This window comes from Herpailurus yagouaroundi, unplaced genomic scaffold (genome assembly GCF_014898765.1).
Source record: "Herpailurus yagouaroundi ecotype Mexico unplaced genomic scaffold, PumYag 100, whole genome shotgun sequence".
Lineage (NCBI taxonomy): Eukaryota > Metazoa > Chordata > Mammalia > Carnivora > Felidae > Herpailurus > Herpailurus yagouaroundi.
The window spans coordinates 23,120,357-23,147,736 of NW_024412391.1; the positions used below are offsets into that span (position 1 = coordinate 23,120,357).

General features: G+C 39.0%; 1 protein-coding gene across 3 annotated transcripts in view; it reads left to right on the plus strand.

Moving 5' to 3' along the window:
* Positions 1-27,380, plus strand: part of AASS (aminoadipate-semialdehyde synthase) — a 59,920-nt gene that overhangs the window by 22,831 nt on the left and 9,709 nt on the right. For 2 of the 3 annotated variants that reach the window (XM_040472123.1, XM_040472124.1), the window contains exons 11-18: positions 258-369; positions 15,406-15,465; positions 15,629-15,696; positions 18,341-18,462; positions 18,650-18,776; positions 22,549-22,659; positions 22,752-22,860; positions 23,735-23,875. In XM_040472123.1, the coding sequence (XP_040328057.1) occupies positions 258-369; positions 15,406-15,465; positions 15,629-15,696; positions 18,341-18,462; positions 18,650-18,776; positions 22,549-22,659; positions 22,752-22,860; positions 23,735-23,875 (850 nt within the window). The remainder of the gene's footprint in view (positions 1-257; positions 370-15,405; positions 15,466-15,628; positions 15,697-18,340; positions 18,463-18,649; positions 18,777-22,548; positions 22,660-22,751; positions 22,861-23,734; positions 23,876-27,380) is intronic. The other variant, XM_040472126.1, reaches the window with a different exon arrangement.

Genomic DNA, 27,380 nt, shown 5'->3' on the forward strand with positions numbered 1-27,380 from the left:
ACACTTAAATACATGCATACTATATTTATTTTTTTTTTAATTTTTTTCCACGTTTTTAAATGCATACTATATTTAAATGGGAGATGGGTGGCTGAAGAAGGGAGGTTTTGGTTGAAAAGTCTTGTTTCTTTTCTTACACACTTTGATACCCAGCTTTAAATTATTATGACACAAATGCAATGGTTTAGGCATCTGGGAAAGTTAGAGCTTACAGATAACACTGTATACATCTGAATAAAGCATCTCACTTCTCCTAGTGTCGAAGGCTCGGGGATTCTGATGTGTTCCATTGACAATCTGCCAGCACAGCTTCCAATTGAAGCTACAGAATACTTTGGAGACATGCTTTACCCTTACGTTGAAGAAATGGTAAGCTGACTGGCAGCATCCACAGCAATTCTGTGGCTTTCAACAGAACTGCAGCGTGGTCCTAGGGATGTCTGGTCTTCTATATCTAAGAAATCTGTTGTAAAATGGAAGGCCAGCCCTCCCTCAAAAGTATTTATAGACACTCTTTAATATATTCTGCTAGCTTGTCTCATGGGGAATAGAATTATATAACTGCCTTCATAGTGAATTATAATAGCATTTATCTTCCATTATTCATATTTTGTTAAGAAAGTGGCCTGTGGGGTAAGATTTTCCTTTTTTTCACTCTTCCTGCCGTCTTGGTCAATGCATGTGAAAACATTCTTACTGTGCTGTGATTAATAGATTTGAAAAATCAGAAATACAGAGACTTATTGGATGTTAGTCACTAATGCTTAGTTAAGTGACAGCTTTTGTTGTGGTCGTGTATTTTTCACTGTAATCAATGATCGACTGCCGAAATACCGTGCTCTCTAAATTCCATTTCGTTTGCCAAAGATAAGCACTCTTATCTCAGTGTTTATCTTTCTTTTTTTTTTTTTAAGAGAGAGAGGGAGAGTGTGCACACGAGTGGGAGGGAGAGGCAGCAGGAGAGAGAAGCTTAAGCATAGAGCCCGAGGTGGGGCTCGATCCCACCACCCTGGGATCATGACCTGAGCCCAAATCGAGAGTCAGACACTCAACTGACTGATCCACCCAGGCACCCCCAGTATTTATTTTAAGCGTTCATACTCGCTTTCTCTCTTGAGAATTTCTATCTTTTCATACCTTATGAATGTACTGTTCTTTATCACATAGTCATAGTTAGAAAAGCCACTTTATAGTCTTTGCATCATATTTCCCAGTTTCTGGGTCAGCTTGGGGTTGAACTTTTATTGATTGTCTTTTCCCTTGAAAATGGGTCAAGTCATAGTTTCCTGGTTTTCTCCAGTTGAATAATTTTGGAGTGTGTCATGGGTGATGTGGATAGCTATGCTGTGGAGATTCTGGATCGTAACATTTCTCTTCAAAGTGTTGATTTTTTGTGTGTTTTAGCAGACATTTAATTTGGCTAGCTTTAAATTGGAAACTCTGTCTCACCTGAGGTGGGGAGTAGCTCAAATAAAAGTTCAGCTCTTTGCTTTCCTTGGGCTGCTTGACCTGCAGATGCTCAGTTTGGGGGTTATCCTGAGACTCGGAATAGGGTTCACATGAAAGTTGGACTTCGCTTTTTCCGAATCTGTGCCCTCTGCCATCCCCCCTCACATTCTGGAGGCTGTGGTTGCTCTGGGTTCCATTCCTGTTTTTAGATCAGAAAGTAGTGAGCTGGCTGCATGTTTCTATGTCTTTGCACCACGTTGCCCATCCTGGGCAGTGCCAAAGGCTGGGCAAAGGAAACTACTGTGATGGTTAATTCTTCCAAGTTTTGACGCTCCTCCAAAAACTGCCCACTATTTTTTCATTCTCGGAAGCCCTCAAGTAGTTGGTTTTGTTTGTATTTTGTCCAGAGTTTGTAGTTGTTATCTGCAGGAGGAATGGTCCGTTAGAGCTGCCCACAGGCCTGAAATGAAATGCGCCAGTCATAATACATAGAATCAACTGGACTCTAGTAGACTTTTGGAGTATGTAGAAGAGCTGTTGCTGAGCCTTTGGCTTTAATTCATCTCTTCGAATGCTTAAATTATGTGTTTTCGGTGCAACTCTTCCTCTATATGGGCCTGGTTTGTCTTGTGGATGGATTTGACTGTTAATTTCTTGAAATGTGTTTTTGTATGGCTGCTCTAATATCACTTACCACTTAAAAAAGTTGTTATAAGCCATTTTCAACTCACAAATTACTATGTTTCAAAACTTCAGTTATAAGTATATTTCCACTGGAACCTACAACAGCTTTTCATTCCTATTTGTCTTTAATCAAAATTGCCATTCATTGGGGTGCCTGGGTGACTCAGTCAACTGAGCGTGTGACTCTTGATTTTGGCTCAGGTCACCATCTCATGATCTTGTGGGTTCGAGCCCCACATCAGGCTCTGCGCCAACAGTGTGGAGCCTGCTTAGAATTCTCTTTCTCCTCTCTCTCTGCCCCTCCCCTGCTCCCTCTCTCTCTGTCTCTCTCTGTCTCTCAAAATAAATAAATAAACATTAAAAATGTATTCATCCAGTAGAGTTGATCTCATATAGATACTAGGAGAAAAGCAAGACAGTTTAATGAATTCCCAGTAAAGTGTGATTTGGGGTTAGCCTATGTAATTGATGGGGGATAAGTACATTGATTAAATATAATTTTTATTAAAGAACAATATATATTTTTACATTATATAATAGCATGAAAATTAAAGTGTCACATATAAGTGATACATAAGTATACAGCATGTTAAATTACCACAAAGACACCCATGTGAACACTACGTAAATTAAAAAAAAGAGCAATGTTAGCATTCCAGAAAACCCCTTATACCCCTCCCTCTACTGTCCCAGCTCTCCTTTCAAAAGATAACTACTATCGGGGTGCCTGGGTGGCTCAGTCAGTTGAGCGTCCAACTTCGGCTCGGGTCATGATCTCACGGTCCGTGAGTTGGAGACCCACGTCGGGCTCTGTGCTGACAGCTCAGAGCCTGGAGCCTGCTTCAGATTCTGTGTCCCCTTCTCTCTCTTTTATGAATAAACATAAAAAAATTTTATTTTTAAAAAAAATTTTTTAATGTTTATTTATTTTTGAGACAGAGAGAGACAGAGCACGAACAGGGGAGGGGCAGAGAGAGAGGGAGACACAGAATCTGAAGCAGGCTCCAGGCTCTGAGCTGTCAGCACAGAGCCCGACGCGGGGCTCAAACTCACGGACCGTGAGATCATGACCTGAGCCGAAGTCGGACGCTTAACCGGCCAAGCCACCCAGGCGCCCCAAAAAAAATTAAAAAAAAAAGATACCTACTATCTTGACTTGTATGTATGGATTAGTTTTGCCTTTTGGGGGGACAATTTTATTTTATTTTTTGACAGTATTCATGAAAGTTTAAACTCACTTCTGATAATTCCATTAAACTTCTTGGATTTGTTTATGTTCTTTGGTTTTTTTCTTGGTTTTCAGTAAATTCTTATCACTTAATATGCATGTTTTTTATTTTTATTTTTTAAATGTTTATATTTTCACAGAGAGAGAGAGAGAGAGAGAGAGAGAGAGGATGCATGAGTAGGGGAGGGGCAGAGAGAGAGAGGAAGAGAGAGAATACCAAGCAGGCTCTACATTGTCAGTGCAGAGCCAAACATGGGGCTCAATCCCAAGAACCGTGAGAACCAAGAGTTGGATGCTTAACCGACTGAGCCACCCAGGTGTCCTGCATGTTTATTTTTAATTGAATGCTGGATATTGTGTATGTAAAATTGTAGAGATGATTTGAGGCTCTTTGGATGTCGTGTAATTTTCTCCAGAGAAGATTTCCTTTGTTTCTGGCAGGGAGAAAATCACCTCAGTTCAGTGACAGAAGGGGAAAGCCAGGCTTTAGATGTTTAGAAATCTGATGTCTTTCAATTCATCATTTATTTGAAAATGCAGTCTTTCAAGGATCCCAAATGAAAATCTGGCATTGACTGGGGTCCCCTTCAGCAGAACTGAAACTCCAATTTTTATTACAATATTATTTAAAGTTGGCCAAAAGCTCTTCCCAGTTTCTCTGCATCCCAGCTGCCACTTCCACATTGGCAAGTACACCCATGGAAAGTGGTGACAGATGCCAGACTCATCACTTTGGGCTTCCTTCTCCGGAATTATGGTGCAACAAGTCTTACCTATCTTAAAAAATTTTTTTAATTTTAACTTCTGTATAGTTAACATATAATAGTATATTATTTCATGTGTACAATGTAGTGATTCAACAATTCTAAACATTACTCAGTGCTCGTTTTGGTAAGTGTACCCTTAATCCTATTCACCTGTCTCATACATCCCTTCACCCACCTTCCCCCTGGTAAGCATCTGTTTGTTCTTTATATTTAAGAGTTTATTTTTTGGTTTGTCTCCTTTTTTCCTTTGTTTGCTTAACTCCACATATGAGGAAAACCATGTGGTATTTATTTGTCTTTCTCTGATTGACTTATTTTGCTTAGCACTATATTCTTTGGTTCCATCCATGTTGTTGCACATGACGGGATTTCATTCTTTTTAAAAAAAAATATTTATTATTTTTGAGAGAGAGAGAGAGAGAGAGAGAGAGAGAGAGAGCACACAAGCAGAGGGAGGGGCAGAGGGAGAGAGAGAGATACAGAGGATCTGAAGCAGGTTCTGTGCTAACAGCAGCCAGCCTGATGCGGAGCCTGAACTCACCAACTGCGAGATCATGACCTGAGCCGAAGTCAGATGCTCAATTGACTGAGCCACCCAGGCACCCAAGGATTTCATTCTTTTTTATGACTGAGTAAAATTTCAGTGTGTGTGTGTGTGTGTGTGTGTGTGTGTGTGTGTGTGTATACACCACACCTTTTTTTATCCATTCATCTGTTAATGGATGGATGGGCTGCTTCCATGATTTGTCTATTATAAATAATGCTGCAATAAACATAGGGGTGCGTGTATCTTTTCAAATTAGTGGTGTCATATTCTTTGGGTAAATACCCAGTAGTGGAATTACTGGATCATATGGTAGTTCTATTTTTAATTTTCTGAGAAACCTCCGTACTGTTTTCCACAGTGGCTGCTCCAGTTTGCAATCCCATCAACAGTAACAGTGCACAAGTGTTCCTTTTTCTCCACACCCTTCCCAGCATTTGTTGTTTCTTGTGTTTATGATTTTAGCCATTCTGACAGGTGTAAGGTGATATCTCATTGCAGTTTTTATTTGCATTCCCCTGATGATGAGTGATGTTGAGCATCTTTTCATGTGTCATGTTGACCTTCTGTATATCTTCTTTGGAGAAACGTCTGTTCATGTCTTCTGCCCATTTTTAATTGGATTATTTATTTGTTTGTTTTGGTGTTGAGTTATATAGTTCTTTATATATTTTGAATACTAAGCCTTTATGAGATAATGTCATTTGCAAATATCTTCTCCCATTCAGTAAGCTGCCTTTTAGTTCTGTTGATTGTTTCCTTTGCTGTGTAGAAATTTTTGTTTCGATGTAGTCCCAATAGTTTATTTTTGCTTTTGTTTCCCTTGCCTTAGAAGACTTTTCTAGAAAAATGTTGCTATGGCCAGTGTTGGAAAAATTACTACCTGTGCTGTCTTCTAGGATTTTTGAGCTTTAGGGTATTACATGTACGTCCTTAGTGCATTTTGAGTTTATTTTTGTGTATGATGTAAGAAAGTGGTCCATTTTCATTATTTTGCATATAGCTATCTCCAAAAACCATTTGTTGAAAAGGCTGTCTTTTTCCCATTGGATATTCTTTCCTGCTTTGTCAAAGATTAATTGACTATAAGATTACGGGTTTCTTTCTGGGCTCTCTATTTTGTTCTGTTGATCTGTGTGTCTATTTTTGTGCCAATACCTTACTATTTTGATGACAACAGCTTTATAGTGTAACTTGAAATCTGGGATTATCATACCCCTAGTTTTGGTTTTCTTTTTTAAGATTGTTTTGGCTATTTGGGGTCTTTTGTGGTTCCATAAAAATGTTAGTATTGTTTGTTCTACTTTTATGAAAAATACTATTGGTATTTTGATAGGGATTGCATTAAACCTATAGATTGCTTGGGATAGTATGGACATTTTAATAATATTTGTTCTTCCAGTTCATGAGCATGAAATATCTTTCCATTTGTTTGTGCCATCTTCAATTTCTTTCATCAATGTTTTCTAGTTTTCATAGTACAGGTCTTTCACCTCCTAGCTTATTGCTAAGTTTAATAATGAACTCCTAAGCAGTAATAAACTCCTAAGTTTATTGCTAGATATTTTATTCTTTTTGGTGCAAAGGTAAATGGGATTTCTTAATTTCTGTGTCTGCTGCTTCATTATTAGTATATTGAAATGCAGTGGATTTGTGTCCATTGATTTTGTATCCCATGACCTTACTGAATTCATGTGTCAGTTCTAGTAGTTTCTTGGTGGAGTCTCTAGAGTTTTCTATATATAGTATCATGTCATCTGCAAATAGTGGAAGTTTTGCTTCTTCCTTTTTAATTAGATGGCTTTTATCCCTTTTTCTTATCTCATTTCTGTGGCTAGGACTTCCAGTACGATGTTAAATAAAGATGGAGAAAGTGGACATCTTTGTCTTGCTCCCAACCTTAGGGAAAAGCTCTCATTTTCCCCCCATTGAGTGTGATGTTAGCTGTGGGTTTTTCATATAGGGCCTTTATTTTGTTGATGTTCCCTCTAAACTTATCTTGTTAAGGGTTTTTATAATCAATGGATGTTGTACTTTGTCATATGTTTTCCTGCATCTATTGAAATATTCATATGATTTTTATCTTTTCTTTTGTTGATGTGATGTAGCACACCAATTTGCAAATATTGAACCAAGCTTGCATCCCAGAAACAAATCCCACTTGATCATGGTGAATGATTTTTTAAAATATATTTTGGATTTTATTTGCTAATATTTTGTTGAGGATTTTTGCATCTATTTTCATCATGGATATTGGCCTGTAGTTGTTTTTTTTTTTTTTAGTGTGTTTATCTAGTTTTAGTATCAGGGTAATGCTGGCCTCATAGAATCAACCTAGAAGCTATACTTCCCCTTTTATTTTTTGGAATAGTTTGAGAAGACTATAGGTATTGACTCTTCTTTAAATGTTTGGTAGAATTCACCTGTGAAGCCATCTTATCTTGGACTTCTGTTTGTTGGGAGTTTTTTGATTACTTATTCAATTTCATTGCTGATAATTGGTCTGTTCAAATTTTCTGTTGCTTCCTGATTCAATTTTGGGAGGTTATATGTTCCCAAGAATTTATCCATTTCTTATAGTTTGTCTATTTGTTGGCATATAATTTTTCATAATATTTTTCATAATATTCTTTTAGTCATTTGTATTTTTGTGGTGTTGGTTGTTATTTCTCCTCTTTTATTTCTGATTTTGTTTATTTGAGTCCTCTCTGTTTGTTTCTCTCTCTCTCTCTTTTTTTTTTTTTTTTTTTTTGGATGAGTCTGGTTAAAATTTTGTTGGTGTTTTCAAAGAACTAGTTCCTGGTTTCATTGCTCTGTCTATTGTTTGTTGCGTTTTTGTTTGTTTGTTTCTATTTTGTTTGTTTCTGCTCTAGTATTTATTATTTCTTTCCTTCTACTGGTTTTGGGTCTTGTTTATTGTTCTTTTTCTAGCTCCTCTAAGATTTGAGATTTTTCTATTTGAGATTTTTCTTGCTTCTTGGTATAGGCCTATATTGTTATAAACTTCCTTCTTAGAACAGCTTATGTTGCATCTCAAAGATTTTGGACCATTGTGTTTGCATTTTAATTTGTCTTCATGTATTTTTTTTTTTTGAGAGAGAGAGAGAGAGAGACAGAGAGACAGAGAGAGAGAAAGAGAGCGAGTAGAGGAGATGCAGAGAGAGAAAGAGACACAGAATCCAAAGCAGGCTCCAGGCTCTGAGCTCTTGGCACAGAGCACAATGCAGGGCTCGAACTCACAAACTGCAAGGTCATGACCTGAGCCAGAGTCAGATGCTCCGACTGAGCAACCCAGGCACCCCGTCTCTGTGTATTTTTTTATTTTCTCTTTGATTTCTTCTTTGAGCTATTCATTGTTTAGCAGCTTTTTATGTAATGTCCATGCATTTGTGGTCTTTCCAGATTTTTTTCTTGTGGTTGATTTCTAGTTTAATAGTGTTGTGGTCAGAAAAGATACATGGTATGAATGTGATCTTTTTGAATTTGTTGAGATTGTTTTGTGGCCTAATATGTGATCTATTCTGGAGAATGTCCCATGTGCACTTGAAAATAATGTGTATTATGCTATTTTAGGATGGAAAGGTCTGAACATATCTGTTAGATCCATCTGGTCCAATGTGTCATTCAGACACTGTTTCCTTGTTGAATTTCTGTTTGGATGATCTACTCATTGATGTAATTGGGTGTTGAAGTCCCCTACTGTTGTTGTATGACTATCAATTATTTCCTTTATGTTTGTTATTAACTGCTCTATGTATTTGGGTATTCCTATGTTGGGTGCATACATATTTATAATTGTTATATTTTCTTGTTGTATTGTTTTCTGAATGATTATATAGTGTCCTTCTTTGTCTCTTGTTACAGTCTTTGTTTTAAAGTCTTTGCTGTTCAATATAAGTATTGTTATCCCAGTTTTCACATCTGTTTGCATGATAAATTTTGTATTTCTTCACTTTCAGTCTGCATGTGTCTTTAGGTCTGATGTGAGTCTCTTGTGGGCAGTGTGTAGATGGATCTTGCTTTTTTATCCATTCTGTCACCATATGTCTTTTGATTGGAGCAAATAGTCCATTTACATTCAAAGTAATTATTTATGGGTATGTATTTATTGCTATTTTGTTTTATGGTTGTTTTTGAGGATCTTCTCTATTTTCTTTCTTCTTTTGCTCTTGTCTTTAATGGCTAGTTGACTTTTCCTAGTGATATATTTGGGTTCTTTCTGTTTTATTTTTTTGCATATCTATTACTGATTTTTGATTTGTGGTTTTTACTTAGTTTGTATATAACATCTTCTGTGTATGTCAGTCTATATTAAGATGATGCCCACTTAAGTTTGAACCCATTCTTTACCCCTTTCTCTCCCACATTTTAGGTATATGGTGTCATACTTTACATCCTTTTATTTTGTGATTTCCTTGACTGATTTTTATAGATATACTTAATTTTTCTGCTTTTGTGCTTCCTACTTTTCTTACTCCCATTTATGTTCTTTCCTTTCCACTCAAAGAGACTCCTGTAGGGCTGGTTTGGTGATCATGAATTCCTTCACTTTTATTTATTTTAAAATGTTTATTTATTTTGAAAGAGAATGAGCATGAGTGGGGAAGGGACAGAGACAGAGGTAGAGAGAGAATCCTAAGCAGGTTCCATGTTCAGTGCAGAGCCTAATGTGGGGCTCAATTTCACAACTGTGAGATCATGACCTGAGCTAAAATCAAGAGTCAGATGTTTAACTAACTGAGCCACCCAGGTCTCTCAGAATTCCTTTACCTTTAGTTTGTCTGAGAAACTCTTTATCTCTACTTCTATTGTGAACTATAGACTTGCTGGATAGAGAATTCTTGGCAGAAGGTTTTTTTTCTTTCATTACTTTGATTATATCATGCCACTATCTTCTGGCCTACAAAGTTTCTTCTTCTTTTTTTTTTTTTTTAATTTTTTAAATGTTTATTTATTTGAGAGAGAGAGAGAGAGAGAGAGAGACTGAGAAAGCGTGAGTGGGGGAGGAGCAGAGAGAGAGGGAGACACAGAATCTGAAGCAGGCTCCAGGCTCTGAGCTGTCAGCACAGAGCCCAACACAGGACTTGAACCCATAAACTATGAGATTATGACCTGAGCTGAAGTCGGACACTTAACCAACTGAGCCACCTGGGCAGCCTTGGCCTACAAAGTTTCTGGTGAAAAATCTGCTGATAGCTTTATAAGGTTTCCATTGTATGTAAATGTTTTCTTTTCTCTTGCTGCTTGTAAAATTCTCTCTTTGGCACTACTTTTTGCCATTTTAATTATATGTGGTTTTGTGTGGATCTCCTTGGGTTGATTTTGTTGGGGGCTTTCTATACCTCTTGGATCTAGATTTCAGTTTCCTTCCCTGAGATTAGAGAAGTTTTAAGCTATTCTTCAAATAAATATTCTGCTCCCCTTTTCTGTCTCTTCTTCTGGGATCCCTATAGTGCAGATGCATTACACTTGATTGTGTAGCTGAGTTCCCTAAGTCTATTTTCATTTGTATTATTATTTTTCTCTTATCTGCTTATTATTTTTCTCTTAGCTTATAGATAACAATCAAGCTGATTGTTATCTGTCCTCCAGATCCCTGATATTTTCTTCTGCTTTCTCTAGACCACTATTCCATCTAATGTATTTAAAATTTTTTTTTAATGTTTATTTATTTTTGAGACAGAGAGAGACAGAGCATGAGCAGGGGAAGAACAGAGAGGGGGGAGGGACACAGAATCTGAAGCAGGCTCCAGGCTGTGAGCTGTCAGCACAGACCCCAATGCAGGACTTGAACTCACAGACTGCAAGATCATGACCTGAGCCAAAGTCAGATGCTCAACTGACTGAGCCACCCAGGCGCTTCTCCATCTAGTGTATTTTAAATTTCAATTACTGAGTTCTTCACCTCTGATTTGTTCTTTTTTATGTTTTCTATCTCTTTGTTAAGGGTCTCACTGAGGCCCTCCACTCTTTTCTCAAGTCCAGTGAGTATCTTTGTGGCCATTAGTCTAAAGTCTCCTTAGGCATATTACTCATTTCTGTTTCACTTAGGTTATCTTGTTCTGGTTTTATCCTGTTCTTTCATCTGAGACATATTACTCTATCTCCTCATTTTGTCTAACTCTCTGTTAGACAAACTCTCTGTTGTCTAACTGTCTGTTTTTATGTGTTAGGAAAGTCAGCTACATCTCTTGCTTTTGAAAGTAGTGGCCTTATGAAGAAGAGATCTTGTAGGGCCCTGTAGTGCAATGTCCCCTGTTGCCCAGAACCTGGCGCTTCACGGATGTCTCCTGTGTGTGCTGTGTGCACTCTGCTATTGTGGCTCAGCAGCTTTTTCCTTTAGTCCAGTTGTCTGCAATGGCTCTCTTTGCCTGTTTTGGGCAAGGTTTGATCCCTGTGACGTTAGTAGGTTTGTCTGGGGCTGCCTTAAGCTGGAGTTAGGTCAGACCTGGCTTTTGCCATAGATGTAGTAGCACTGAGGTGCAGTTTGCTTTCCCTGTTTTGTCTCCTGGGAAGCTTTTATAAGTGGGTGGGGCCTGCAGTCAGATCAGCTATCTGCCCCCAACCCACTGCTGTGCCTGCAGTCTGACTAGTATGTGTGGTTCATTTTCTTTCTCTCTGAGGTACGCATCACTTTGGAGTACTGCTGGTCTGTCAGGGCTGCTTGCACCCTGCCAAGCTTGTGGCACTGCTTTGGATGGACTCAGACCAAGAGTGTATTGGAAGGGGTGGATCTGCAGAAGCCCAACGTGTCAGATGTGGGGTGTTAGCAAGGCTTGCACAGGTCTTCTGTGGAGTAGACATTCAGCTGAAGCTGGGCTTGAGGGGGTGTGTCTGCAGGGGAACACTTGGGTGGGGCACACTATTAGCAAGATAGGTAGGAGTGTATGTGCTATGCTGCTTTCAGCTGGTGGCCCGGTGTTTAGCCTGGGGGGTGGGGCAGGGAAATTGCACAGGCCAGCTCCTTCATTCCTAGAGAAGTCTTTCATGGATCCTTGTCTCTCCAGCTCGCACTCTGAGATTAGTAAACAAATCTTCCTCCAATATACCCCAGGCGATTTTCAGACTGCTGCTTCTATGCTGTGTCTCACTAGAGCTTTTTGTTGTGCTGTCTCTTTAAGGGTAGGGACTCAGTTTCATCTTGCCTTCCAGGCTCTCCCAGAGCCAAACCAACAGATTTTTAAAGTTCCAGGTTTAAGTCCTGGTGCTTGTAAGAACCTGTGAAATTCGGCCTCTCTGTTTTTCAAAACCAAATGTTACTGGGATTCATCTTTTCTGTGTGGGCTCCCAGTGTGAGAGTCTGTTTCTCTCCCCTCTCTGTGCCTGTGTTGTCCCTCCCTCCTGTGGAAAGTTCTGCAGGTCCCTGTGTCTCAGCCCTTCCCACCCTCTTTGATGTGGCCTCTTTTCATTTAGCTGTGGAGAGTTTGTTCTGCCAGTCTACAAGTTGTTTTCTGGGTTATTTGAACTGATGTGTTTGTTGTCTAGTTGTATCTGTGGGAAAAGGTGAGCTTAGGATCCTCCTATTCTGTCTTCCCAGAAAAAAAATTTTCTTTATCTATCCTTTGAAGCCAAAAATTGAGGCTTTTCATGTTTTACCTGGTTTTACTCAATGGGAGGATTGGTCTGAAAAGATCTAATTCACCCTTGTTTAGAAGGGAAATATCCAAAAAAAAAAAAAAAGAGGTTAGAGTGGGAGAGAGCCAAAGCATAAGAAAGAGACTCTTAAAAACTGAGAACAAACTGAGGGTTGATGGAGGGTGGGAGGGAGGGGAGGGTGGGTGATGGGTATTGAGGAGGGCACCTTTTGGGATGAGCACTGGGTGTTGTATGGAAACCAATTTGACGATAAACTTCATATATTGAAAAATAAATAAAAAATAAACGCATTGTATTTTGAAAAAAAAAAATAGAAGGGAAATGTCCATTTAAAAAGATGATATGTTTTTGCTTACTAAATCAGCAGTTTGATAGTCTCTTAGGCAACGTGACAAAGTTAAAAATATCTGACAGTGAGGTGTTGGAGACTTTTGGTCAGACTGAGGCAGGTGATATTGCCTATGACTAAGCCGGCTTCTCTAAATTGTCACATATTTTTCCTTTTATACATCACAATAGTCTTCCAGACAGTGTGGTGGGATTCTCTTAGGGGCATCTATCTCAGCATTATATATATGCAGTGGACATTTGTGAAAATGTATGGGTATTTATTGTAGTCTTGATTTGTGTGTATCTGCTTACCACTAAAAAATTAAGTATTTTGTCTCTGTTCTCGTCTGATAACTGTATTGGAGCTGTATTTTCCTTTTTGACGTAAGATTCAGACCCTGTGGCATTGCAGGGCACAGGCTATCATTTTGAGCCAATAGAAAAGTTTGTTTCGCTTGAATTAATTAGATAGTTATTGTCTGCTGGAACAAGGCACACATATGGTTGAAGAAAATGAAAATATACCTTCTGACCTATAGTAGGATGAGGTCCAGGAAGGGAATGAGATAAGTGTGCAACGCTGCCATAAAGTGGAATATGACAATCATTAGAAAAATGTTAATGGAGTTGTGGAGGGTGAGGCTCTGTCCTGTTGGGTAAAGTCAAGAAAGGTTTTATGAAAGAGGTGACATTTGAGCTGGCTCTTGGTAGATGTATAGGATCTGCTCGTTTGCATGGGAATGGGAGGCATACTATCTGATGGAGACAGGAGAGCAAAGGTGGGAGTTAATTTGACAGAGGGTTTCTGTGAGCTGTCAAGTCTGACAGAGTAAAAGGAGTATGTTGGTTCCATATTGCAAAGGGTCTTAACACCAGGATAAATAGCTTGAAATTAATTTAGGAGAGAGTGATGAGCTCTCAAAGGTGGCATATGTAAAAGTGACAAGGCATACCATATGCTTTAGGACCCTTGTGCTTGTAGTTCTGTCATGATTGAATTCTAGCAAGGAAGGCAGTTAATATAATAATTCAGCAAGCAGCCTTTTGTTGTCTTTTAGGTTTGCCTTTCTGTAGGTGGACTCAAGACACTTAGTTCATTTTCTTGGAAAAAATCCATATGATTATTGCATGTATCCACTAATATATTTATTGAATATTTACCATTGTATTGCACAGGCAAGATGCCAAAGTGCAGTTCTTACCTTCAAGGTGTGCTTTGGGGCAGATTTTGATTAAGGCTTCACAGAGGAGGCAGTTCTTCGGCTATATCTTGGAGGACGAAGAGTAAGAATTCCATGTAGAGGAATAGCATGTGAGACATCCACCTGGTATAGAGGCATGGGAAAGCTGATGTAGATAAGCAGCTCCACACTGTTAATAGGACTTGAGTTTTGAGTATGAGACAAAAGGGAGAATTGAGGTCGGAGAGGCAGACTATAGAGAGTCTTGGAAGCCATATAGGGAGCTAGAGACTTTATCCTGAGGGTATCGAAAAGCTAGTAAATGATTTCAAATAGACACAGAAGAAATGGTCACATTTTTGTTTTAGAGTGAAGGTAAATGGAAGGCGAGAGGTGGGAGGTAGTTCCCATGGTCTCAGTAAGGCCTAAGTAAGGCTGTAGAGTTAGAGATAAACAGTAGAGAAAATGAAGATACTAAAGAGTTCAGTGGTTTAGCCATATGCCAAGTGAAATTCAAATCTCGTCTTATTTACTAATGGCTCCTGGCCTGCAGGCAGGGCTGGTAGGTGGAGCAGTCAGCCTGACGGGGAGTGCTCCATAGGTGCCTGGGCAGAAGAAGCGGTGGGAGGACTGCAGGTATCCCAATTCCATGAGCTTCCCCAAAGGTGCCCTGCCTTACAGATATATCTATCTTTTTTTTTTTTAATGCCTGTATCCCAGGGATAGCCTAAGTGTCATATGTTTTAGATACATGAAAGTAGTTTTGATATTTATTTTAATACAGTAAACAAATATTCTTCTGCCAGTATCTGGTAGGTACATTTTTGTCTTTTCTTAGCTGCGTGAGTGCTCTAGACTTTAACCTAAAAGGATAAGGAGGGAATGGTTGTCTCACTGATCCTACGGCCCTGGCCATCAGAAGCAATAAAAGTAACTTATATGACCTCTACCCTTTGGCAGTCTACTCAGGAGTTGGATATCTTGGAAGAAAGGAGGAGGATTAGAAGGATGCTGGGATGTTAATATGAGAGATGTGGCTTTTGTTGTTGGCCATCTGACTCATTCTTGTGAGATTAACGGGAAGACTGGGTGACTTTTTGAGGTCTACTTGGTCAAGCCATTTTCCCTGACACTTTTGAAATTCTGATGTGCTTATACATAGAACTAATCTTGGTGTGAGGTAGACTCCCTATTGCAGGGTTGGGGACTTTTTGTCTGGAAGACCCATTCTCTCTTCTGATAGAACAATGTCCTATCCTTTGGGATAGGATACAGGCCTTCTGAGTGGGGACAATGGCTGCACGGCTTGTGGAGATGTTTGTAGCATGTTCAATATGACACATCTAACTGGAGGGGAAGGATAAACTACTTTGTGTTTTCCACAGGCAAAGATGATTATAATCAAATTTTAGTTTTAAAATGGAAACTTGTACTGAAATAGTATGTTCTTGGGGGGCACAATCCATTGCCTGTAGACCTCTATTACCAATTATTTATATTCAGTGCTCTTTAGAAAACTTTTCTAACTTATTTTTTCCTTTGACTAATATTTTAATATGTAAACAAACACCAAGAATCCTTCTTTGCAATGTCGTTTATCTCTTACCAATCTCATTTTTGTTTCAGATATTATCAGATGCAACACAGCCTCTTGAAAGTCAGAATTTTTCTCCAGTGGTGCGGGACGTAAGTTAGAATTGTTTTTTTCCATGAATGTATTTTTTCCACTACCTTCCTCTCTCCCTCTCTCCCTTATTCTCTCCATCTTTGTTCTCTGTCAGTCATAAGCCCATGTTTGTGGGTCTAAAATATGAACACTAAAGAAATGTCTTGTGTCATACACATTTAGGCAGTGATTACATCCAACGGTACATTGCCTGATAAATATAAATATATCCAGAAACTCCGAGAGAACAGGTAAGCATTATTCTTATCTTGGATTTGTTGAGTATTTTTAAATGTTTCTATGTGAGTTCACGATACTAGGCTTATACAATTTTGAAAATGTCTTTAAGTATAGGAAATCCAAACTAAGTGACTAGCTGAAACCAGTGGCAATTATTTTCCTCTGAACATCATTTTGGTTTTCTAATCTCCTGCGTTGACTTGTATGTAAGCAAGTAAAGTCCAAAAAGTTCTCCTTTGGGTAGCACCTTGTTCTTTCTCTAGAATTTTGCATAGTGTTATGTCTCAGGTGTTTTCTCAAAGAACATAAGCACACCAACCTTTTTTGTGGTATTTTCAGTCTGGTTTCTAGTTGAGGATTTGGACTCTGTTTCGTTTAGTATGATGTTTAGATAAGTGGGCTCTTATTTAGAAATTAACAGAAGTAGTGAAGAAAGAAAATGGTGAGAGGTCAGTTTTCCCTGGGGATTCTTCTTAGGAGGAAGATACCAAACAGTAATGTGGTAAATCTACCCAAGAGAATAGTCCTCTTAGAAAAGTACTCAGCTAAGGCCCTTGTTTCTTTAATTGATTTTACTCTTCAGAATTTGAAAACATTGACATTTCTTTGGAATGTTCTGGTCCTCTTCAGCTGATTGCACTTGATTTGTGTTTATATCTGCTCCACTGGTCTATTCACATCTAACAAAATAACCCATGCACTGAATTCTCAGGAGAGACCAGAGTGGAAAAATTAAAAAGAAACAAACTGCCTTAGCTTCTTTCTCAGTTCTTCTATCTATAAGAAATAAAGAGATCTGCTAGGATCAAGTATACTACTCCTGTGCTTGTCCATCCGTGTTAGTTTTCTAATAGTTACTTTTTATGTGTCAATGAAATATTCTGGCATAAGATAGCAAGAGTGATTTTTTTTTAAGTGGCTAGCACGATAGGCCCATGGGAGAGTTTCTTAGAGAGGAAACTTCACATGTGTTAGTTTTTCATAACTCTCTGTATTTTTTGATTCTTATCTGCTGATGATCTCTTATATTGCTAATCCTAATAACATGTCTAACATGACCAGTCACAATGATGTTTTCACTGTTACACACCATATTTTTTGTAGCAGCAAGTCTGCTAGGACTTCCTGCCCTCCTTCCTAATGGAATATTCTGTCAGGAAACTGATAATGAAGATTGTACTTTGAAAGGAAATTTAAGTTATCTTAAATATCTTCCTTATTCGAATGTTCTCTTCATCACTTAACACCATGACTATTAACCTGGAGTCTTTGAGGTTGCCCATGGGGTGGACAGTATTAAAATGTAGGAACAAGTTTTAAAAAATGTATTTTGAACATTTTATTTTTAGGCATCAAAAGTGTAATTTATTTACATAGACTATAGAAAGTGTTGTTAGAAAGGATATACAATAACCAAATTACTAGTTCCCTTCTAGGGGTTGAAATGGATGGGGACAGAGGTTAAAGTAGAATCACCTCATCAGTAACATGAGTGTTGGGGTGAAGAGGGGCAGGGACATTTTGTATTTAAATTTATTTGTATTCATGGAGTGCCTGAGTGGTTCAGTTGGTTGAACCACTTGATTTTGGCTCAGGTCATGGTCTCACAGTTCATGGGATCAAGCCCCGCATCAGGCTTAGCACTGGCAACAGAGAGCCTGCTTGGGATTCTCTCTCTCTCCCTCTCTCTCTTCCCCTCCTCCCTGCAATCTGCTCTGCATACACGTACACACTCCCTCTCTCAAAATGAATAAATAAGCATTAAAAGATACATTTATTTGTATTCACTTATAATTAATGGAAAGGTTAAAGTTTGAGAGACAGCTTGACCTAAAAGATTCCAACAGCAGAGCCTTCTGCTTACGTCTCTGGCACAAAGCCATTTCCATGGTCTTACACTGGTATCTGGGAATTTGACTCAACAGAGTTTTAATGAATATCTTCCATATTTAAGACAAGATTTGTTGAGCATTACTGGGTTTATAAAGATGAACAAGACAGTCACGGTCTTGGAGGTCATAATTTGTAGGAAAGACAGAGAGTTAATCTGACAGGAAGGGACAAATTCCAACAGAATAAACTGTTCAGGCATTAAAATCCTGCCTTGTAACTCATCTTCGGTTTTTACATTTAACCCATGGCATTTGTGATTTCAAAACTATGGTTTTAATTGTTTTCAAGTGACCCTAATGATAAATGACAAGCAATGCCTAATATGGCTAATAATAATCTCCTTCTCAGATTGTTGTCTCCTCAGATTGTTGTGAGGAGGAAATAGGGTTTCTGATGTAAAGCCCCTGGCATGGTTTTAAATCATGTCCCCTGAAAGGATAAAGTGTGAAACCAGGTTACTCAGTTGTGAGTAAGCCAGGCAGTGGTCCAGAATCGCACCTCAGTAGTGGTTGGGAATTCATGAAAGTTCATGGACAGTCACTTCAGAGAGGTCAGGGTCTGTTGTTCATCACACAAAATCTAAAATAATTAATGGAAAATGTTGGTGTAAGGAACTCCTGTTGAGGTTCTTGTTGTAAGAAATGTGGGAAAAATTATCATTTCACGGTCTAAGATTTGGTTTGTTTTGGGGACAGAAAGATTTTGTTATTTAAATTTCTTTTGTTGTTAAAATTTTCTCTTCCTTCCCTCTTTTATTTATAGGGAGCTTGCTCAATCACTTTCAATGGGCACCAAGAAAAAGGTCTTGGTTCTTGGATCTGGTTATGTATCTGAGCCTGTACTGGAATATCTGTCAAGAGATGACAGTATACAAATAACAGTAGGTAAATAGCCCCAAGTTTTAGAGCAGAAGACGAAAAAATGATTTCAAAACGTGCTTACTCTGTGAATTTCAGATGACCATCTTGTTTCTAAACTTTGAGAAATTCTTTTTGGAGCTGTTAAAATGTGTTTTACTCTCTGACTAGTGAAAGGAAATCTAAAAGTTGGACTTTTATATTCTTGAAATAGGCTCCGATATGAAGAACCAAACTGAACAGTTAGGCAAGAAATATAATATTAATCCTGTTAGCATGGACATTAGTAAACAAGAAGAGAAATTGAGCTCCTTGGTGGCAAAACAGGACCTTGTCATCAGGTTAGTATCTAGGTAGAGAAGATGGCCATATATTTTGTTGTTATTTCTCTTTTTTCCTTATTTTCTCTTTCTCTGCTCTAAGTAAACTTTCAAATGAAGTGTGTACCCAGATATGACCAAATCATAAGTGTATAGTTCAGTGAATTTTCACAATGAACACACTTTGTAACCATCATTAACATCCACGCACAGAGTAACAGTACCCCAGAAGCCACCCATGTGTCCCCTTCCATTATTAGCCCTATCCCCCAAGGGTAAGCACTATAATGGCTTCTCACGTACATTAGTTCTTGCTAGCTTTCAACTTTGTATAGTTGGAACCACTCAGTCTGTCCTCATTTGTGGCTGCCTTCTTTCTTTAACACTGTGATTGTGAGAGTTGTTTGTGTTGTTGCTTATAATTATAGTTTATTCATTTTCATTGCTATGTAACATTCCATTGTGTGAATATACCATTATTATCCATTTGACTGTTGATGGGTGTTTAGATTGCTTCTGGAATTTGGCTATTATGAATTGTGTTGCTGTGAACATTTCAGTATTTGTCTTTTGATTGCCATATGTATACATTTCTATTGGAAATCTATCTAAAAGTGGAGCTGCTGGATCAGAGGTCTTCATGTTTCATTTATTTTGGTGGCCATTTTATCCTTTGAACTTATAAAGTTTAAGTGAACATAAGTAGGTTCTCTAGCCTTATGACCATTTTTAGTCTTATCATAGGAACAGATCTTGAAATATAGCTTTTATTACTGATAAAAATGCAGATCTAACTTCTAGGTACAGAGCTACATGAGAGTCACTCTATAATTAAACCTAGTTTTGAAATACCAAAGTGATGAGAATAAGCATTTATTCTTAGAATATGATTTTTCCAAGATGGACGGAAGAAAATTACCTGCTCATCCATAATTAAGTCATTTTCATAGTTAGATTAGATTAAAATGATATCTTTGGAGGAAGTTCTGTGATGTTCTACTTTAAAGAAAAAAGGGGCTGCAAAAACACATGAGGTAATTCTGTGTGAGAACGTGTGCATTATCTCTTGATGTATTTAAGTTAAAGTCTCACTTTAGGCACTTAAAATATTATTCTATTTATACAAATTTAATGTGCAATAATTTTTATTCAGCAAATATTCACCAATGACCATGGACCTTGACTATCAGTGATGTGATTATGATTCATAATGGAATGTTCTAACGTCCTGAATAAAACAAAGAAATCTGTTTTACCACACATAGGTACCTAAATAAAACATTTTTTTTTCCTTAAAGAAAGACAACATATAAGACACTTGGAATTAAATCTGAAGCAAAATGTGACAAGATAATAATCTATTAATATGTTGCAAATTTTAAAATTTAGCAAACTGATGGCCTTGAATAAGATTTAGCATTAACAAAATCTGTTTTCATGCTGAATAGTGTTAATGTTGTTGAACATCCTGTACCGTTCTTTAAATAATTTAAAAAAATTTTTAAGTTGGAGAAGGAGTGTTTTGATGAAAACACAGTGGTCACCAAAATAAAATGAACAAAGAATATGTTTCACAGAAAAATTCATAATAGTATGTCAAATCCTCATGGTTTTAATTTTGCAATTCTAGTTTTTAATGATTTAATGCAAAGTAGTAATTGAGTTTCATAAATTACTTTGAAAATTCCATTTGTATTTTGTGTATGTTTTAATAAGTGGCATTTCCAGCTATTTGGATTAATTGGGTTTGAGTCAACTCAAATAACTGAAGAGTTATGTCCCCTTGAGTAGGTCCCATACTCAGTGAGTTATGAATGCAAATCCTTTTGTCTAAAACAGGCACCATTAATCAAAGTCCTGGCATTCTAGTTCTCAGCATATTATTCAGTTAGTGCAGATTATGCCAGAGTTTAAAAATGTTATTAGATCTTGATAAAGTTTTTATCAAGAAAGGCTTTAATGTGGGGAATGTGGGGGAAAAAATCCCTACTTAATTTTTAAGATGATGCCATTGTACATTTTCTATGAATATTTTTCCAACAGAATCTTGCAACTATTTTGTTCATGGGCTTTTAGAGGCTACTGTGTTTAGCAATAATTCTTTGTGATTAAAAAAGCCAAAAAACAGGGGCGCCTGGGTGAGTCAGTCGATTAAGTGTCCTACACTTGATTTCTGTTCTGGTCATAATCTCATGGTTTGTGAGATTTGTGGTGACAGGGCATAGCCTGCTTGGGATTCTCTCTCTCTCTCTCTCTCTCTCTCTCTCTCTCTCTCTGTCAAAATAAATAAATAAGCTAAAAAACCCAAAAGACAGACATTAAGAGTTTTTCTATTGATACTGGCAAAATAGGTACACAATTGTATTCCATATGATAATAAATCTAAGTAGCAATACTTCATTAAAATTTTGTTTTAATGTTTATTTATTTTTTGAGAGAGAGAGTGAGACGGAGTGTGAGTGGGGGAGGGCCAGAGAGAGGGAGACACAGAATCCGAAGCAGGCTCCAGGCTCTGAGCTGTCAGCACAGAGCCCGACGTGGGGCTTGAACTCACGGACCGTGAGATCATGACCTGAGCTGAAGTTGGATGCCCAACCAACTGAGCCACCCAGGCGCCCCTAAGTAGCAATACTCTACTAACCTGAGGAGGCATAAGTATCTCAGAGGTGGTTTATTGTTTTATATAAAATAGAGAAAATCTGAAGTTTGCAAGATGAATTTGTCAAGTACAGTGATGTAGTGTGATAATGTTTATAAGTTTGTACTTACATTTTCATTGTACTATGTAGATTGCTTCAGCAAATAGGCAATAAGCTAGTAGAACTTGACTATTACTATGCAGTTGACAGGATGTTTTATTATTCCTTGGATAGAATATGACTATGTTCATTTATATTAACATTTATGGAAATTTATTTTATTTTTTGTGATTGTGTAGTCCCAAATTAAAACACCAAAGCCAATTTTTTAAAAAACCTGATTGAAGTTGAGTTTTGAGCACAGTTTCATTTTTTGCCTAGCATATAGACTTCTAGCCATTTTGATAGCCTTTACACCAATCAATACCATTAAAGCTTATTTCCTCCTTTGGACCTTCCTAGATTCTATTCTGTAATGTAACATATGGGTCACTTTGACTTAGTTTAACCTAACCTGATGGGCATTTGGGAAATGTGGAGGAAAAAGAAAAGCAACCTTATCTTTTAGTAGGGGATCCAAGACAGAAAATCATAGAACTATAAAGATGAATGGAACAAATCCCATTAAATGTTACAAAAAAAAAAAAAAAAAAAAAAAAAAAACCAACAAAACAAAACAAAAACAAATAGCTGAATGAATGCAGAAGAAGGAGATCTGGCTTTGGGGGAATCTGAGAGAGTTTTTGGAGAAGATACCTTTTCAGACATTTCTTTACGGAGGGTATGGCCTGGATGGAGGTGAGTGGGTGGATGTAATATTCCACGTAGAAGGTATAGTGAGAGTAAAGTTTCAGAGCTAGAAAAGTACGTACGGACTGTGAGTGGAGAATTACAATAACTTCTTTGGTTACCATATATGGTTACCATATTTGGTTTATGAAGCAGATTGAGGGAGAATAATGGAAAGGTTAGGTGAGGGTCAATTGTGGAGGGTTTTAAATGGGATAATAGGATGAATTTATTCTGTAGTTCTTGAGGAGTCACTGGTCATCTTGGAGAGAATAATTTAATCAGAGTGATAGCTTCAGTGCCGTTCAAGACATATTGGAAGGTAGGCTTGGGAAAGTTTCTGATAGTTTCTCTCTGTTTTTAAGCTTGTTGCCTTATGCATTGCATCCTCTTGTGGCCAAGGCATGCATCACAAGCAAAGTTAACATGATCACCGCAAGCTACATCACACCGGAACTAAAAGAATTAGAAAAGAGGTAAGTTCTAGTCATTTTCAACAAAGTAGTTCCATGGCATTGTTTTTATTTTGTATCCAACTTTTTCTTCCTCCTCTTTCTGCCTGTTGTAGTGTGGAAGACGCTGGCATCACAGTTATTGGCGAACTGGGACTGGACCCTGGTCTTGATCATATGTTGGCAATGGAAACCATAGATAAGGCCAAGGAAGTGGGAGCCACGGTGAGCCCAGTTTACACCCAAAGGTCCATTTAGGAAAATATTAAAAGGTCCCGATTTTTGTGTACAGAAATAATCTTTTTGTAATTTTGATTAAAGAAGCTATTATATTCTAACTCATACCTTGACTAGAAATTTCAAGTAAAATCCTGTAACTTCAGAAATATCTGTGTGATATAACAATGTTCAAGGCTTAAACAACTGATTTTTAGAGAAATAGATGCTACCATAATATTTTGGTTTAATGAAAAGTTTTAGACTACTTTGGAGATTCTATAATAATGTTTAACTTTTAAAAGTGGGAAAAATTCTTTGGATTATTGTCAAACTTTTGGTTTATGAAGTATCTTTTACACATGAGAAGGAACCATTGGGTATGAAAATGTGATGAGTCAGATTAAATGCTTTAGGTTATATATTTAATATGTATGTAGTCAAATGTAGAATCAAATTATAATGATCTATTATATAAAGATTACATTTTATATTCATTATATATTAATACTATTTAATTATACTTGTATATTATAAAATATATAATCAAATTATAATCAAATATGTCATTTGAACACAAAATTCAGGAGGAACTGACCAAGCAGAATTGAACTAATAGTTGGATTTTTAACTAGCAAACTGTTGGTCACAATCTCCAGTGGATTTTAAAAATGAATACATAAAATGTAACTGACTTGATCAAACAATGTTTAGCTCTAAGAATGTGCTTTTGAAAGCCTTTGTAACTTTAAGGAAAAAAAAATCCAGTGAGTTTACCTCATTTGCCCAGTTTTTGTCATCGTGCTCATTTAATTACTTAGATACATCAATCTCCCTTACTTAATATTAATCCTCTTCAATTTATTGTTCCCTTACTTTACAGATTGAATCTTATATTTCCTACTGTGGCGGGCTTCCAGCCCCGGAACACTCGGACAACCCTCTGAGATACAGATTCAGCTGGAGTCCAGTGGGAGTTTTGATGAACATAATGCAGCCCGCCACCTACCTGCTCAACGGAAAGGTGAAGGATTATCAGCAAAGCTTTAGAGATATGAACCTACAGTGACCGTCTCACGAAGTCCAAAGTCTTTCTCCCTGATACAGGCCCTTTGACAGTGGCTGCGCGTCCTCCATTCCCTCCTCCACCAGTGTTTCCCAGTGGGTATTTTCTGTTCCACTCAGTGTGGTCTACTTGCTGTTCCCCGTGAAGCCTGTGCTCATTCTTTCCTCTTCACCCTCTTAAGGTGTTTCTGCAATTTGAAAACTCACTTCTCAACTTCTCTGCACGTATAAAAACAGGTCACCTTGTGATTTCTTTCAGTAGGAAAGACATTTACCGAGTCCTAAATATGTGCTGAGTCACTACTGTGTGCAAGGCACCAAAGGTTGTCCCACTGAGTGAAGTTCTTGACCTCGGAGGACTCACAGCTAGAATGGAGGGTTTGGTGGGTCAGGGAAAGAAACTAACTTTCTTTCCCAGCTGTTGTATGCCAGAATGGAAGAGCTCTCCAAGTTCAGTGTCAAACCCAGATCTTTTACCAGATTGCCTCATGGCAGGTAAGACAGTAGGATAAGTGGCTAAGATCCGGTGGGAGAAGTTCTAGAGTGTGCAGATGAGAGGGCAGTTGATTTGACCTTGGTGAGGACGGGGGAGAAGAAAGTTAGCAGAGAAGACAAGATGTGCTCGGCCTTGAAGGATGAGCAGGTGCCAGCCGGGCAGGGACGCCGCCAGCCTAACTGTGCTGAGCGCCAACCTCACGTGATTCTTACGACCATCCTAGTGGGTGGCATAAGAAGCATAGCTAACTCAGCCACAGTTTAAGAGACCTCAAGGGGCACAGCCAGTGCCCGTATTGCACCTGTCTGCCTTCATAGTTCATGCCCTAGCTATAAGGAACGAGTCTTGCAAAGAGCACATGTGACTAGACTGAGGGTTTCTCCTTAACTGTTGTGATCTAGGCACCTCCTTGTCCCTGGCTCCAGCCCCGCAGGGGGTGGTGAATTATGTCACCAGCTGTGTGTCTTACAGAGATTCTTCAAGCAGCGGTTTTCTGAATCCCCAGTGTATCTGATTTAAACATATTTTGTGTACAAAGGAGTAAATTGAAAGAATTTCTCAAGACACAAAGTGAACGTTATTATCAGTTGTTGTTCTCTGTGCCTATGATGTACAGAGTATACATCGCAGCCTTAGGTGTACATTGGAATCAACAGAGCGGTTTGAAAAATTATGATGCCTGGGCGCATCCCTAGAAATGCTGATTTGCCTGGGTTTGGGGATCTTCAAAGACTCCCCAAGTGATTCTAAGTGCAGCCGAATTTGAGAAGAGCCGGTTTGGTGACCAGAGGATCATAGCTGCACTGAAAACAGTCCCAAACAAGCAGGGCACTTTGATGCTAGAAAGATACATGCGCGTGTTTCGGGATATGAAACAGGACCCCTGTGTTCTGGTCCAAGTGCCGACTTCCCTCACAGCGCCACCAAAGTCCAGGCAGTTGTCAAGGTCCATCAGGCATCAGCCTCCTAACGGTAATGTGGCTACTGACGTCTCATCTAGCTCTCCAGTCCTGAGAATCATGAAGGTCCGGGCCGGAAACAGTTTGCTGTTCGGCCGAGCACATCCTTATATGCCTCCGCCTGCCTCCTGTCGCATTTAGCGGCTCCTTCCACCACCTGCTGTCCTGGAAAAGAGACCAGGCCATGTTTGGTTTACACTAACATGTGGATGCAGGGAAAATTCTTGCTTCCATTGGGCAAATGCTTGTTTTCAGGAGGCCATATAACTGAAAAGATGAATACCATGGACGGGTGAGCAGAGCCTGTGTGAGAGAAAGAGCCGGGGCTTTGATGGTAGTGGGCCTGGCTCTGTGCTCTCCTCGGCCCTTTGCCAGCTGGTGGCTCTAGAACCATCCCCGAATCTCTCCAATCTTTGGGCTGCTTGTCTGAAGCTAAGCAGAATCATAGCAGCCGTGTAGGGTACTTGCAGTAGGGCTCACTGAGGCCAAAGAGACAGCAATCTGCCTAACGCACGTTCTCAGGCAAGGCGTAAAAGTTAGCTGCATAAAGAAATTGATCGTGGTAGGTGCTCAGGAAAAGCAAGAGGTTATTTCCAGGCAGCAGAAGTTGTACATATTGAATTTGAAGTTTTTCCTTTTCATCCTCAACTTCTTTTGTAAAAAAGGAATGCTTTTGCATCTCCCTGACACTGTGGAGGAAGCCAAGAGAAAACATGAGGGCTTTCTTTTCTTTGCTAAAAATGATACTTTTTTCAAGGTCCCGCTCAAGTTTCCTCTTGTGGAGACAGCTTTTCCTGACCACTCCAACCCCCATTCACTCTTCTTTTGTCCAGACGCCCACACTTTGTCTGTGTAAGAATTTTCCGGATGCTGTATTATTCACTCAGTAATTCAAGTGTATCTGTCTGTCTCCCAACCCAGATTGTTAAACTTCTTAAAGCCTCTCTTATATTCTTGTCCCTCCATCCCCTCCACCACTCTCACCGCCCCCACGGAGCAGGCCTTATATAATTCAGGGAATCATAATGGAGGGTCAGGTGACCTCTCTGGCTTCTGCTTAAAAGTTGAAGCCTTAAACTTTTCCAGCAACTCAGGCAGTGGCCTATGAAATAGGACATATCTCATTGTTCCACATCCTTGCAGAATTTCCAGCCACTGACACCATTCTTAACTTCTAACGTCTAATCCTATTTCTTTTTTTTGTTAAGGTTTATTTATTTTTTAGAGAGAGAGAGAGAGAGAGAGAGAGAGAGAGAGAGAGTGTGTGTGAGTGGGGGAGGGGAAGAGAGAGAGGGAGACACAGAATCCGAAGCAGGCTTCAGGCTCTGAGCTGTCAGCACAGACGCCAGTCAGCGTCGCCCGTTTCTTCTGGGCCTTCGGCTACCCACACACACACATTTCCGTTTTCTCTCTCAGAGCAAGGCACGTGCAGAACCCATCTACAAATAAACTCCAGGGATCTTAGCAGAAGACTCTTTGGGGTGGTTTTGTGCAGCTGCAGACCCGTGGTGGGAAGCCGTTTCCAGCCGTGTCAAGGGGTGCAAGGGGATGAACCCAGTTCCGCCAGCAACGACCCCCCCCCCCCCCCCCCCGCCCAGCCCTGATTTGATCACTCCGGGATGTCTTCCATCATCTCAGGGATGATCATAAACCTCGCAAGCCGAAAGAAAACTTTAGTCCTTTCATCAAAGTCAAAGGGAAAAACCTGCATCAGTGCATTTTGGGTGTGTGATGGGAGAGGGGGTGGGTAAGAGGATTTTAGAGTGAAATCAGAAGAGCTTGGGAATCGACTTAATTCTAAGCAGCAGTAAGACCAGGGGGTGGCACTTCTATGGGTTTCGCTGTCTGTTCACACGTCGTCTCTCTTGTAAGGGGACTTCTCTCCTGTTCCCCATCCCCAGTGCACACCCATAGGTTGACTTGTCTAGGCTGTGAGCTCCTTATGGTCGTTCTAGCACTGCTGCTGGCACTTGGTGGCCATTCAGTAAATGTTTGTTCATGAACCGAGG